The sequence below is a fragment of the Podarcis erhardii genome, assembly GCF_964252035.2.
Source record: "Podarcis erhardii genome assembly, chromosome: 10".
Classification (NCBI taxonomy): domain Eukaryota; kingdom Metazoa; phylum Chordata; class Lepidosauria; order Squamata; family Lacertidae; genus Podarcis; species Podarcis erhardii.
Genome location: NC_138500.1, coordinates 68,840,799 through 68,856,291, shown reverse-complemented (window position 1 = coordinate 68,856,291; position 15,493 = coordinate 68,840,799). Strand labels below are relative to the sequence as shown.

General features: G+C 41.1%; 1 protein-coding gene across 3 annotated transcripts in view; it reads right to left on the bottom strand.

Moving 5' to 3' along the window:
* The window catches only part of LAMB1 (laminin subunit beta 1), a 61,986-nt gene that overhangs the window by 26,916 nt on the left and 19,577 nt on the right, over window positions 1-15,493 (bottom strand). For all 3 annotated transcript variants that reach the window (XM_081878460.1, XM_081878459.1, XM_081878461.1), the window contains 12 exons: window positions 15,066-15,245; window positions 13,692-13,804; window positions 12,862-12,941; window positions 10,193-10,328; window positions 8,641-8,799; window positions 6,872-6,999; window positions 6,563-6,683; window positions 5,246-5,450; window positions 4,635-4,778; window positions 4,125-4,356; window positions 2,966-3,129; window positions 1,187-1,411 (listed from right to left, as the gene is read on the bottom strand). In XM_081878460.1, coding sequence (XP_081734586.1) covers window positions 1,187-1,411; window positions 2,966-3,129; window positions 4,125-4,356; window positions 4,635-4,778; window positions 5,246-5,450; window positions 6,563-6,683; window positions 6,872-6,999; window positions 8,641-8,799; window positions 10,193-10,328; window positions 12,862-12,941; window positions 13,692-13,804; window positions 15,066-15,245 — 1,887 coding nt within the window. The remainder of the gene's footprint in view (window positions 1-1,186; window positions 1,412-2,965; window positions 3,130-4,124; window positions 4,357-4,634; window positions 4,779-5,245; window positions 5,451-6,562; window positions 6,684-6,871; window positions 7,000-8,640; window positions 8,800-10,192; window positions 10,329-12,861; window positions 12,942-13,691; window positions 13,805-15,065; window positions 15,246-15,493) is intronic.

Genomic DNA, 15,493 nt, shown 5'->3' with positions numbered 1-15,493 from the left:
GAGAGTTTTGTGTATATACAATGTATATACAATGGTGCTAAAATGGTGCTAAAATGAGGTCCTAGTATGGGGTGTGTGTGTGGAGAAAAAGAGGCCCACCAAGCATAAATGTCTCCAGCAGCTGTCATTTCCCTGCTCCAGACACAAGAATATAAGCAGCATCTGTGAGTCATTTCCTACATATCCCCCACTTGCTCTCTACATGTCAAAGCAAAATGAAGTTGCTGGGCTGAAGTCGGGTTTCAAAATTTAATTATCTCAATGAATTCTCACAACTATCTGCATTATTCAAAAGCTCAGCTTCTCTCATTTGTGAACATCACCTGATTCAACAAACTCACTCTCTTTAGGCCTTTCATTCTTGGGGAGCAAAACAACCACTATCCACCTGGTAGGAACTATGAGATTTGCATTAAAATACCGCATCGGCCATGGACTCATAAGCAGGCACAGAGCAAGCAACAATTTCTCATGGTATATTCCCGAAGTTTAAAATGGAAATGATACTGATCTACTTCAGGAGATTGTTTTGAAAAGATTAATAGATAAGGAAGCATACCTGAAGTCTTTGGGATGGGGCAGTCCATACATCTAAACATTAAAACACTGCTAGTTTCTAGGTCACACTTCACAGCATAAAACTTTTAAACACACACTTTAAAGCATTTTTCTTAACACATTTAGTTCTATACCTATCAGCTGAGGTTATTCACTACTGCCTGATGCATAAAATATAATAGAAAAACAAAGAGCAGAAGAGGATTTCTGAATATTGTTGCTTGTTATGGTGCATATTCTCTCCCCACCCCCTATGACTTTTCAGAAATCTACTTCTACTCTTTACCAGGAATGTCTCTGTAAACAAAAGACAATCCCCTCTTCTTCCTCCAAAGCCTGAGGGGCTGCAGGAAATGGCCTGGGCTTTTCTCCTGATAAGAAGAAAACAATGAAAGCTAACAAGAAAGCCTTCTCTCACACAAAAGCCTCATCTTTTCAAGATCAGGCTTGGAGTTCTTCTTCACTTAAGTGCCCCATTCAAACTAGGTTTGAGTTATCTGTTGACCTTTAATGAAGGATTATGCTCCCAATCTGCAAATTCCCAGTGCACCAAAATAATACCTTAGTGCTTAAAAGAAGACAAAGTGATGCTTGCAAAGGTCAGAGGCAGAGACCTTCCCCTACTTACTTCTACAGTCCTGCTGAACAGCCCGGCCATAATAACCGTGTTTACACAGTTGGCAGTTTTCACCCTCTGTGTGATACAAGCACTTCAGGCACAATCCAGTCTTCTTGTCGCAGGCCTCCGGATCAGTTGAGTCAATGTTGTTGTTGCACTGGCAGGGCTGGCAAATTCCAGCAACATCCTCAGGGTTTCCGAAGAAACCAGAAGCACACTCACCACATCTGCTCCCTGCTCAACAAGACAAATCAAAGGAAGAAGAAATCTCTTCAGCTCACTCAAACATAAACATTAGCTAGAAATGAAAGCATGATAAAGGGGAGGAAAAGATCAAGGTATGTGCTAAGACGTAGGATGGAAGTTTGTCTGGAGAATCTTAACACACACCAAACAAGAAAACCATCAGAAAGATTTCAAATAGATTAGCCACTATCAATTCACATGCTAGAAGAGAGAATATTACTTAGGCTGGTTGAGAATCTGGCTTTTGCCGAAGATTTTGAAACCTAATATGTTGATATGTCTGTGCTCCAAATATACCCACAACGTAACTGGCTGTATTTAACCATATAAATTCTTTATACATCATATAAACATAACTCTTTTCACATTATCTAGTTGAGTAGAAGCAATTAAGGACCAACATTTAGAACAGGAAAAACAAATAGATCAGTTCTTATATAAGTAATGTCCAAATAGAAGGTTTTGTGTTCCATGTATATCTTAGCAAATATCAGTGTCAAACGTAACAACTTTAAGATGCAGTACTTGCAAAAGATTATCTTTTCCTTGTAATGTTCCACACCTGCCATTGCAAAATATAGTTGTTGTATGCTGGTATCAGACGAAAGAACTTAAACGTGACAAGGATTCCCAGAATAATACCTTGTTTCGCCCTGCTGGGCTTCGTCAGCCGAGCATACTCATATTTTGTGTATCAAAGACATGCAACGAGTGACATGGCAGAAAGATGTGGGTGGGTCTGCCAAATTTTGGTGTCACACAGGGCGTTGCTGAAATTTTGAGACCCAAAAGTCTGTCACTGCCTTTAGTGCACAAAGCATCACATATTATTTATAAAGCACCACATATGCAGATGGCACATTTGTTGATGGTAGAATTATTATTACTAACATGTGAACCATTCCTAAGATGGAGCAACTAATTTAATAAAATAACAATAAAAATAATAATTGTAAGTGTAAAATATGACACTTTGTGATAATCAAAATATGTATGCTCATTGAAATGGCTTCAGTTTATGTAGCTGCCAGGATTCTGTTAGCACAAAATTGGAAAACCCCAAATATCCCGACCATTAAAGATTGGCAAATTAAATTATTTGAATATATGGATTTGGCAAAAATGACGCAGAACATCAGACAGCAAAAAGGTACAAAGCTTATTGACGATTGGACCAAATTCATAACATATATGGAAACAAATTCTAGAGATGTAAAAATCACAGTAGGTTTAATATGACCCTTGCGATGTGTAGACGATATAAAATGAAAAACTGCAGAATGGATTTAATATTTACATAACCCAAAACCGAGATGGAGGGAAGTCAACTGTTATTTGTTGTTAATTAATGTTTGTCTTCTGGTTTGTTCATGTGTTTTGTATTGGTTGATGTTTTCTTTTTTCTTTGGTGTGTGTTGTTTATTTTTGTTTTTGTTTTTTGTGATTTGGTTATAAAAAATGAATAAAAAGATGTAAAAAAAAGAAAAGAAATGGCTTCAGTTTAACAGCATTCACTATACTTGGTTTCACAAGGTATTTTACCTTTATATCCTGTCTCGCAGACACACACCACCTGTAGAGTAGAACGTTCTTGATAACAGCCAGAGGCAAACTGGCGGCCACTTTCTGGCCCATCTGGGCAAGGACAAGGACGGCAGTGATCCCCAGATCCCAGGACAGGATCTCCATAATAACCACCAAGGCATCTTAATTTTACAATATAAAAGTCTGTTAAGCATACCCAAGGAATAGAACACATATATTTGCATATCTTTTATTATTATTTTTATAGTAAAGTTTCATTTAAAATTCTCACAATACAAAAAACCCCCACAAACTAATCTACACCAAGAATAATAAAAAGAAAAAGACCGAAAATAAGAGAAAGAATACAAGATCCTCTCATAGATATACCTTAACTTTTATCCCCTTTTACAGAAAAAGGTGAGCCCTCCTAGCTCTTACCTAGGAGCATCTCTCTCTTCTCCCAGTCTCTCACCCTGAGCGAGCTCCCCTCCATTGCCACACATATATTTGCATATCTGATATGGGTTGGTGACAGTCCATAGCACACAGTTCAGCAGGTTTTTTGCAGCCCTCCATAATCTGTAAAATCACTATTTTACAGATGTTTTCATTGGCTCTTCCTTGATGTTGGTGGAAGGCATGCCAAACCAAACCCATTTATTTCAGGTATCATATAAACACACTTCAGTTCACAAGCTAATGTGCACTGCTGAAAGTTCTGAGAGTTTAGAAGAGCTGCGTTTCCAAGATCTTGCAAATGGTTACTTTGCTGTCTTTCCCCCCTTCCCCAAACTCCTGATGGTTCTGGAAATAACTGTGCTAGTCCTAGAGCAGTCTTTGGACTTGTGTAAGCAAAATTAAGTTCTCTGTGAGTAAAAAAATAAAATAGGAATAGGCAATTGAGGCAGAGTGGCCAAGCTGGAAAACTATACAACAGGTGCCAATTAAAGTGTGTGCATGCTCAAGATTCACAGCCATTAAACAGGCAGGAATCATTTTGAAATGAGTAGTGGTAGGAGTAGGAGTGGAGATCAGTGCATCTGATCTACAAAATATCCTGAAAATAAGTGCAGCCTAAGTAAATGGGTTAGAACTCAACATTTCAGAGGGCAGCATGATAAAATCTTGCTTGATATTTAACAAATATCCCAGTTAATCCAAAAAGAAGGCATACCTTTCACAGTTGTGGCCAGAGGTATGATCACGGCAATTAAAACACTGTCCGCTGTACGGGTCACAATCATCCGCATGACCATTGCACTGGCAGGGCTGGCAGCTTGGAAATCCCCAGTAACCAGGCAAGCATCTGTCACACTGACGACCATATATTCCATGGAAACAGTGGCACTGACCAGTCTCCGGGTGGCAGAAAGCATTAACTGATGCTTGGACATGACACTCACAAGCTAAAAAGAACACAGGTATCCATCTTGAATAATACTGAAACTGGATACAATGCTTACATTCATGAAGTTATGATGACACTAGGACATGAAGCCTCAAATTACTTAAAAATAAAATATTTGGAGAGTGAAGGTTGTATTTTTTTAAAGGATTCTTACAGATGTATAGTGAAACAAAGGGGATCAAAGGATTTTCCTTCTTCCTTTCAATCAAACTTACTGGGTAAGGGTTAAACAGCAGCAACATATGACGTTTTGATTAGAATAAAGCAGCAACGTACGTTTGCATCCACTAGGTCCGAATCCAAAAGTGCCTGGAGCACATCTGTCGCATCTTCTTCCAACAACATTTGGCCGACACTGGCAATGGCCTCCATTAGGGTCACAAACAGAACTTAATGAGCCTTGTGGGTCACACTGGCAAGCTGAAACAGGGAAAGACACAGGTTTTGCAGGAGTGGCAAATGTACAAGTGTGGGCCATCTTGGCAGCAATAGTATTATGCAAGGTGCCAATGGGTTAGTAAAGAACTGATCTGCATAAACCTGATTGGACAGATATTACCGTAAATATTGTTTCTGATTAAGATGATGATAATAATTTCATTTATGAATCACTTATATATATATATTTACCCGGGGTCCTGTCTTCTATCAATGGGATTGTTCAAATGCTAAATTTAACAGGGGCTGGGAAACCTGTTGCCCTGCAAGTGGTGTTGTTGGACTACAACTCCCCTCATAAACTGGACATGCAAGCCGGAATAATGGAGTCCAACAACATCTGGATGGCTACCTATTTTGGTAGTAAACATGGCTACTGTCTTTTCCTCCTAGTTAACCCCAATCCCACTTTGTGAAATTTAGTTCAATAATCAGTTACATCTACTTACCTAATGCTGTCTCGTGCAGCAAAGCTGAGATGCTAAAAATTATATTCCTGCAAACATCAGTCATGGGTGTTTTAACAACACTCCTGCTGTTCTCCAGGCACCGGTATCTCTGAAAGGCTTCCCAGGCACTGTTAGTCGTCACATCATCACCTCTGCCTCCAACTGAGAATATGTCCAGGGATTTGCAAAAAGGCATGAGAACAAGCTGTGGGTTGATTTTAACATGGCAGAATTACTATTTAGATCTGTAGCCAAACCTTGTACAGTGCCATGCGATATTGTTAGAAAAAGAAATCTACAATAGTTAAAAAAATTAGATGGTTGATCATTAATATGCACAGTGTCTCCTAAAAATGCTTTCCAAGGAGTGTTTAGGGCAGTGTTCTCAAAGCTACCAGCATGAGTTTGACCAAACTGCGGGAGGCAGTGGAAGACAGGAGTGCCTGGTGTGGTCTTATTCGTCACAGGTTTGTCAATTTACAAGGGGGAGGTACAGGAGTGCAGGGTGCAAAAGGGAGGTTCGGGTGCAAGATACAAAGTGGGGGGCAAATCCTATCTACTTGAGTAAGGTCATGGCTAGAAATCCAGGAAGGGATGGCAAATGAGATGGATCTCATTGTCTGGCACTTTATGAAAGGAGGAAGCAGAGCTGAGTGGAAGTGATTAGGTTGAAGCTAAAAATAACATTTATTACTTTCATTGTTACAATAAAGTGATACAATTTAGATACAGCCCTCCAGCTGTTTTGGGACTACAATGCCCACCATCCCTGGCCACTGGTCCTGTTAGCTAGGGATGGTGGGAGTTGTAGTCCAAAAACAGCTAGAGGGCCAAGTTTGACCACCACTGGTTTAGGGGCACAAAAGAGCTACTACATAAGCAGCAGGGTGTTTTGCTTTCCCTCCCTCAACCAACACTGTTGGCGACAGTTCCCAAAGTTTCCGCTGACACACAAGATGTTCTTAGGGAAAGTTACAGGTGGAGGAAGGGAAACTCAATCCATCCCTTCCTATGCTCACAGCTTTCTGAGTGAAGTGCAATGGAACTCATTCTCCTGCCGCTTTCACCTGCTGGCACTCAGCAAGGCACGCAGCGTTCCAGGCAAACCACAATAAATCACAGCCATTGCCACTGAGCCTTTCCTTCTCTCATGGGGAGGAATCCGTTCACACTGCTTCTCTCAAGGCTGCCCCTGCTTGCAGTCTACTTGTGCTAAAATTCTGTGCTCATGGAGAGGAAGCACAATGCATGTAGTTTTATTTAACTGGGTAAAATTGCAAACTATGTAAACAGATTTTTATTTAAACATGCACTTACAGAATCTATGAGTGTGTATGGATTTTCCACTTCCGTATCATGGGAGTACTGTGGCAGCTCCAGACGAACCGTGTAATTCAGACCCTTTTCAAAGCATATTGGATGTGGAAGGACTACATATCTGCAAGACCAGGACGGATACAATGTTCATGAAGAGAAGGGTACATTGGAGATAAAACAACGGGATGTTAAAACAACAAATTATTGGACTGAGATTGTTGATTAGGTGGAATCAAACCTTTCCTTCTCCCTCTGCCTCCCATCATGTCTTCACTGCTCCTTTGTTTATCCTTCTGTTGCGATACTCACCTTGAACCAGGAGATAACGATACGTCCTGGTTGTCATCATCAGGAACTGTATTGCCACATCTGCTGCTGGTTGGAATCTTGTCTGGGCGAAATATGGTGATGACAGCTTTCTCCCATTGATCTGGTAACTGGAAAAAATGGCACACATAAACATATTTTCTTTGCTGAGCAGTAATCAAAGTTCTCTCCATGGAGATGAACCATTTTTCCCCCTAATGCAGGAATTGGGACTGTATTAGCAACCATGGTAAGCTGCTATAAGTACATTGAAGGAATTCTCACTGGACAGTGGGATACACTTCTGAGTAAACGTGCAGGGTTGCTACTTGTAGCTATCTCTGCTACCTACAGCAAACAATCACCAGATTTTATCTAGTATAAATGGCAGTTAAAAAGGTAAAGGACCCCTGACAGTTTTGTTTTTTTTTAAATATTTTTTATTAAGGATTTTCTTGTTTTACAGAAGTGTAGTGCCTCGTTGTTGTTTTTTTTTCTTCTTCTTCTTCTTCCATGTAACGTTTTTACAAATCCGTTTCATTTGTTGAGGCATTAGGGGGAGAAGAAAACAGAAAGAAAAAAGAAAGGGGGGGTGGGGAGAGGGAGGATGGATGGGGGTGGGGTCGGGTGGCGGTGTTTCTATTATGTTTAATGCATGTAGAGTTTGGTGTCAGCGTTGCTTGTGTTGTTCACTTGTGTTCCTTTGGTGGTGAGAGAGGTTGGGGTTGGCTTAGGGTGTGATTGTTTGCTTGTGATTGGCTGTGGTGATCTTTGTTTTCGTGTGTGAGTGAGGTGGGTGGGTGTTTTGGGTCAGGTAGGACCCCTGACAGTTAAGTCCAGTCGCAGACAACTCTGGGGTTGCAGCGCTCATCTCACTTTACAGGCCGAGGGAGCCAACGTTTGTCTGCAGACAGTTTTTTCCGGGTCATGTGGCCAGCATGACTAAGCCGCTTCTGGCAAAACCAAAGCAGTGCACGAAAACGCCGTTTACCTTCCCTCTGAAGTGGCACCTATTTATCTTGCATGTTTGGTGTGCTTTCGAACTGCTAGGTTGGCAGGAGCTGGGACCGAGCAACGGGAGCTCACCCCATCGCGGGGATTCAAACTGCTGACCTTCTGTTCAGCAAACCTAAGAGGCTCAGTGGTTTAGACCACAGCGCCACCCGCGTCCCCTTTAAATGGCAGTTAATAATCTATAAATAGGTCTGGACATTTTTTGCACCTCTGCAAATAGGAGGAGGAACATCTTAGGCTGGGCGGGAGAGGGGGGAAATAAAATAATGTTTCAGCCCTCATGGTTTCTTAGATAAATCTAAAAAGAAAGGAAAATAAATTCTATGCTCCAGCATTTCTGAACTCTGCATGATTATATGCACTTGAGTCTTTCCCCTTACTCATACACCACAACTGCTGTTTATTTACTCATAACAGCACACTACTACCTGCTGAATATACAAATAAAATGCTAAATATATGCAAATTTGGAATGTTTAGGCAAAATAGGAACAATAGGAACAGTCACTTTCACCATATGTGTGCAGAGGTCTATTGTTAATGATGAACACTTGAGAGATTATTATGCCTAATGTAGACTTAGGAATATCCACTGGAATATCTGCGTGATAGCCACTGGAATAGCCACCGGAATATCTGCGTGATCTTAAGACAAAAGAAAAGCAAGCCACATCAACCTATATAGGCAGGCTTTAAACCTTCTTGAAAACTCCCTCACTCAGATTCAACACTATGAAAGAGCATGGGTTGGTATTTACCTGTGGTTCATAGCGAATCAGAACTTCATACTCCATAGAGTAAGGAATATTGTCTATGTAGAATTCCAGGAATGCGCCTTCAGGAACTCTCACAAATCCTATTCCAGTCCATGAAGGTATGCGGTCCTGGGAATACTGACGTTCAACTATGCTCACTCCCTGTGGAACAGAATAAGGAGTTATTACATATTATTTTAAGTTGGCACATGCACCTTCTAAGAATTGAAGGGAAAGACACAGTAGAAGAGTGGCACTACAGGTTATTTTGACCTTAATTTCTTCTTGCTTCCTATTCCTATTTGCTGACAAATGTTTTTGTTTACATCTTCTCCTACATTTACATGGGCCACTTCATTGAGATAAAGTATACTGCACAAATTCTCTTCTGTTTAGCATAATGAGACATGAAGTGTAAAAATCACTTGTATTATTAACCACTTTATCAGGCATAATATAACTGTAGAGTAAACAGAAATGCCTAATGTTTATGAAATAACTAAAGCCAGGAATCTTCAGCTGCAGCATAGTTGCAATATCTGACGGTTTCAGGAAGATACTTTGTCTAACATAAATGCAATGAGCGTCCTAAACAAGAAGTTAGACTTAGCAAGCAATCTTCAACTTCGATAGACACACAATTATGCTTTAATACTTACTTAAAAAAAAATCTTATACCATTAATATTAACCTTTACTCAGTTTAGACCCATCTTTCCACCCTTGCTCTCTTTTCTTTCTCTCCCTCTTTCCAAAACATGGTCATTCAAGATGGCTGCTGGTATGAACCAGTTGTGAGTTAGAACCTACCAGCTGAAAGCCAGTGTTCTAGATGAACCTGCCTCTAAGCAGACCCTGGCTCTGGTACATGCCCCATATACCTTCTCAGTGTAGACTGCTAAAACTCATAACCATCAAGGTCCAGTGGCCAACTCTCTAGTGGCCCATTAGCGCACTTGTATTTATTTACTTTTATTTTCACATTGTCTTTCCTAAACAGATCACCTAAGACAGCTCATGTTTATTTCAGACCATGTCTGGTAGGTGTAGTTAAAAAAAAAAAAAAAAAAAGTAAAGGTAAAATACCCCTGGACGGTTAAGTCCAGTTCAAAGGTGACTATGGGGGTGTGGCACTCATCTCACTTTCAGGCTGAGGGAACTGATGTTTGCCCACAGACAGCTTTCTGGGTCATGTGACCAGCATGACTAAACCGCTTCTGGTGCAACAGAACACCATAACAGAAGCCAGAGTGCACAGAAATGCTGTTTACCTTCCCGCCACAGCAGTACCTATTTATCTACTTGCACTGGCGTGCTTTCAAACTGCTAGATTGGCAGGAGCTGGGACAATGCAGCAGGAGCTCACCCCGTTGCGGGGATTCAAACTACCGACCTTCCAATTAGCAAGCCCAAGAGGCTCGGTGGTTTAGACCACCCGCGTCTCTCGGTAGGTATAGTGTAAAACCAACAGGCTAGAAACAGAACAGAATACCGTACATGGAAATATCAGAGCATTAGAAAAGGGCCTGTGGAAGTTTAACTGAGTAGGTACTCACAGGGCCAAAGATGCCTTCCTCAGCCTCATAGACATAATGATCTAAAGAAATGAAAAAATACCCCGGTTCCACTTCGTTGCACTGGCGGCCAACCATATGAGGCCTGCATTGACACTGACCAGATTCACTCGAGCAGCTGAAAAAGATAACACATTTATATTGCAATCTTCTAAAAGCAAATACAGACAGACAACTTTAAAAGAACGTATAACCATTCAATGCACAGAAGTAAATTAGGGTTGAGAATAGGATCCACTGACACTGTAGCAATACAACCTGAATTGCTGGGGGTTGGCCCTCATTCAAAGTCCCATCCAATTCTACAATTATATGATTCTATAAACCATCACAAATTGTACTGCTAAGTCCCACCACTGTTTGCACGGCACAGGGAGATACCCTGGCATAGATGTTTAGATTCAAATACAAGTGCATTTTCTTGCATATGAGTCAGCTTAAAACTTTGGGGGCAGAATACAAATTATGGCGGAAGGGAAAATTCCATGGGGAAAAACTGTTGTAATTAAACATTGTTCCTTCCTGTGAAATTTCTGTATTTATCCCAGATAGATTTTAACAAATATGGGAAGTACCCTATGGTTGAACAACAACTCCATCCTTTGTTTTGCTTCCCTTGTATTTTTCCAGCATTCAAAATCACAAGTTAGATTCCAACCCAGATGTGCATTTCAGGTGCTGTATCAAGACACCATGATCTATGCTGGACAAAACTGCAGTTAGAAACTTTTTGGAATAATACCCTCTATCCTTCCTGACAGGCTGTTGTAAAAATAGAAAACAGGCTTGTAAGAATAGGCATCTCAACTGCAGCCGTTTTAAAGCAGAATCTTCAGGATGAATGAGCCCATTCTCTTGGGAGACAAAAAGGAAAAGCAAATTGGCTTGACTTCTGCTAGTGGGCAACACCCACTTTCAGATGGTTTTGCAATCAGTGTCATTAACATTCAAAGGGTAGGCAGCTTTGTGGTTCTATCAAACAATTTTAATAGTACTTCTGAGAACATCTGATACTTGCATAGGAAAACAAATAGCTAGGGGCCAACAAGAGGGGTACAAACATGAGCCTGCTGGAATTATCTTCTTTGTGATTACTTCAGACAGATTGGCAAGTAAGTTTGAAATGACAGAAAGATTTGTGTTGATGTAATTTGATTGTGCAATAGTTATTTCCCAAGTGTAAACTAACTAACTGAACAAAATGAAGAAAAAAACCAGGACATTTACTTGGCCCTTGAGGTTTATTTAAGTGCATTCAGATCTTCGGCTCATGCATTCTTCCCCCTTTCCATTCAACACATGTAGAAGTGAGTAACTAAACAGGAAAGCTTTAAATGATTATCTAACTATCTAGAGATGCAGCTGGGAAACATCCTGGCTAGGCGACTTGGCCACCAGCAGATTGTATTCAGCCATGCTTAGAGAAGACCTACTGAAATTTATGGAATTTAAGTTAGCCATGACCTAGGCAAGAGTTACGCTACTCAAAATATGACTAAATTTGGATCCATGCCCTGCCCCTCTCCCATCTGCAAAATAGTGATAAACATTTCGATGTACTTTACAGGGCTGTTGTAAGTATTACTAAGCTAACAATGGTGAAATGCTTTAAATACTTGAAATTCACTATGTAAACACTAAGTGTTGTTTTTATTATCATTATTGTTTTTAAAAACAGAGGTACGTTGCAGATGAATCGGGTGCTTCTGAAAAGAAAAACCAAGTACCGTATTTTTTTGCTCCATAAGACACACTTTTTTCTTCCTAAAAAGTAAGGGGAAATGTCTGTGCGCCTTATGGAGCGAATGTGTGGTCCCTGGAGCCGAACTACCCAGGGGCGAAAAGCAGATCATGCTTTTTTTTTTTTTGAAAGAGGGAAGTGGGTGTTGAAACAAAGCCCTTGATTGCAAGTGATCGGAGATAAGGGACACCAGCAATAAAGGGGGCTGCCTGGGAGGGGGGAGGTAAAGACAGCAAACTTGTAAGGAGCAGAGACAGGAAGACTAAATCAATGAGAAGAGAAATTAGAAGAAAAGGAGGCCCAAAAAACCTGCTCCAGCTAAGGAAAAGACACTAAGGCAAACAAGAGGGGCTGCAATGGCGCAAAAACGTGGTTACAAAGCATGGGTCCACATGGATCCTCAGGATTTTTGCATTGGGTCACCCCAAATTCACCATCAGATCACATAGCATGTCCATGGCTACAGCCTGCACCAAAAAAATCACGCACCCACTGTTGCGTGGGGCCGCAATGGTGCAAAAACGTGGTTACAAAGCACGGATCCACATGGATCCTCAGGATTTTTGCATTGGGTCACACCAAATTCACCATCAGATCTCATAGCATGTTCATGGCAACAGCCTGCACCAAAAAAATCACGCACCCACTGTTGTGTGGGGCCGTAATTGCACAAAAACATGATTACAAAGTACGGATCCACATGGATTCTCAGGAGTTTTGCACTGAGCTACCCCAAACTCACCATCAAATCACATGTCTGTGGCCACAGCATGAACCACAAGAATCACGCACCCACTGTTTTGTTCAGAATAGTTTTTTTTCTTGTTTTCCTGTAAAAACTAGGTGCGTCTTATGGTCAGGTGCATCTTATGGAGCGGAAAATGCGGCAAGTTGCTTCTTTGAGACTTACTTATTGTTCAGCGCCCCTCCTTGGTCACAATCACACGGTCGGCAACCATCCATATCATTGCTCAAGCCCCAGTGCTCAGGCTGCAAGGGAAGATTTAGAGTGTTACTGGTATAACAGGATGTTGCGAAACTCAAGCATAGTTCAAGCTCAAGGTTGTGCGAAAAGGTGGACATTACCAGTGAGTAATAGCAGAACTATCTGCTTCCTTAAGCTATGTGGGGTAGTGGCTAAGACTGGCAAGAGCCAGGTTCAACTATCTACTCAGCTGTTAAGTCACAAACTCTCACCATAACCTACCTCACAGGGATGTTGTGAGAATAAATGACTGGGGGAGGAAAACCAAGTGTGCAATCCTGATGGAAGTTAAGGAAGTTGTAGTCATAGCCAGGAAGTTGCTGACCAGCTTTGAGATCAGGATGGGACACTGCAAGCAGAGGGGTCACAGCCCCAATCACTGTTCTTGGCTTTGGTGTTTTGGTGTTACAGAGAGCCTGTGCGTGAGGGGCAGGCCTAGTACCTTTGCCCATGTGATATAACAGTTCGGGCAGCTGAGACCTAAGCAGGATGTCACAGGCCTAATAATTTGGCATTCCAAAACAAGTGTATGCAACTTTTGTGGATTCAAATACTGTACCATGAAGTATCGAGAATGCCCTTTAGGCTTTTGAGTAGAGGAGCTTGGTGTTGCAAATCAGTTTGATTATTTTGAAGTTTTTAAATGAAACTTACCAGACAAATGACACTTGTTGCTTTATTTGGAAAGGGTTTTAAAAAATAATAATGCACGCACGCACAATAAAAGCTCTGTTCTTTTACGCAAGGTGACTTACCAGACATTGATCACAACGTCTTCCTGTAACAAGACGTTTACAATAGCAGCTTCCTGTCTCTGAGTCACAAGGATTCCCTCCAGGAATTGTGCCCAAAGGATTACATGCACAAGCTATATTAGGAAGTATAAGTAAATAAAAATGTTTAAGTTATAAATCTGCACAACATTTACTACAAATATTTACATCAACACTATCCCTCATTTTTCACTGCAGACTTACTGACAAATGGCTTTTCTCTCTTATCCAGTTCACAAAAACACATTCACACACCATCCTGTGTATAAGTAAAGCCAAGGAGACAGATGTATTGCCTGTTGACCAAAGGTCATACTGAACAATACAAAACAAAAACAAAAAACCAGTCAGCATAACCTACAGTCAGTGATAAAAAATAGCAGAAACAACAAAACAAAAGCTGTGAAGTAGCAGTGTGTACCATAAATTGAAATCCTGCAGTTAAAAATTTTGTGGCGTTTTCTAAGGCTCACAGCTGGCTCCACAGTGTGGCAAGACTGGCAATTTCCCAGGTCCCCAGGACCAGAAAAACGGCCCATCACCCTAACAGTGTTAACCTTGCACAGAGTATTCAATATGGTTGGCTGAAGCCTATGAAAATTCTCAATCTGCATGCACATACCCCTCAACTGCCCCAATTAAATCGGGATTTCCTGTTTCGCAGGAGCCTCAGCCTCAAAAGACATGGGGTGTGATCTCATGCAGGTCATGTGACTTGCATGGGGGAGCATTACAGTAGGCACACATCCTGCTTTTCTGCAGCAACCTGTTTGAGGGTATGCATCATCCACCTCTTCCAAGTTAGGACTCCAAATGTGTGTACTGTGGGGCGCTCAAAGTTCTAGAGCCAATCACTGCTAAGCATTTATAAGGGCATTGTAATTAAATATAACCCTGTAAAAAGCAAAATGCAAGAAGTCTGATATATTTGAAGTGAGTCATTTAAATTTAATACAACCCTCTGCCCCCAAACGCTCAAGTGCTTTAATACTGAAAGGTGATGGGTTTCCCCCTCCGGTGTGCAAGGAACAGGATAAGAGACTTCTGTTGCTTGGAAAACAAAACAAATAAAAACAGAAAACAGCCCTTGTATCCCCACACCAAAATTAAATTTGAACGTACAGGAAAGGCCAGGAAAGTAAACAATGCAAGATAATATGAATTTATACCTTCCTGATCCTCTATGTCAGTAAAACACACACACACACAATGGCAGGCAGGGCAGGCAATGTATTTACAAATAAAACATATAGCTCTAAACTTAATAAGATTCAGTTAACATGATCAGTGAGGTGCAGCATTAGAAACACTCCTCTTGCTCAAAACTACAAAGTGGCTTCTTTTTGTTTTACTTACACAGACAACCAAGTGGATTATCTGAACTTAATCCATAGAATCCTTCCTTGCAGAAATCACAGCGCTCCCCTTCCACGTATAATTTGCAACGGCACTGTCCGGCAATAAGGCCAGTTGAGTAGTCAGTGTAGCGATCACATACCCCGCCATCCTGGGAGCCAATTGGATCACAGTTGCACGCTAAAAGAAATAGCAGCTCTTTACTATGCAATCATAGCTACTGGGCTATATATTATAGCCAAATACAACACCAATTCCATTTCCCGAAAATTCTGTCATCAAAGCCTCCCACTGTCTGAAGCTGCTGTGCCCCACCAAATGGCAACTAGCTTTCCCATTTAGCCAAAATTTTATGCTATACCACTTTGAATACAGGAGCCTCTGCTATTACAAATCAGTACACATAAGTGGTCATATTCAGAGCAGAC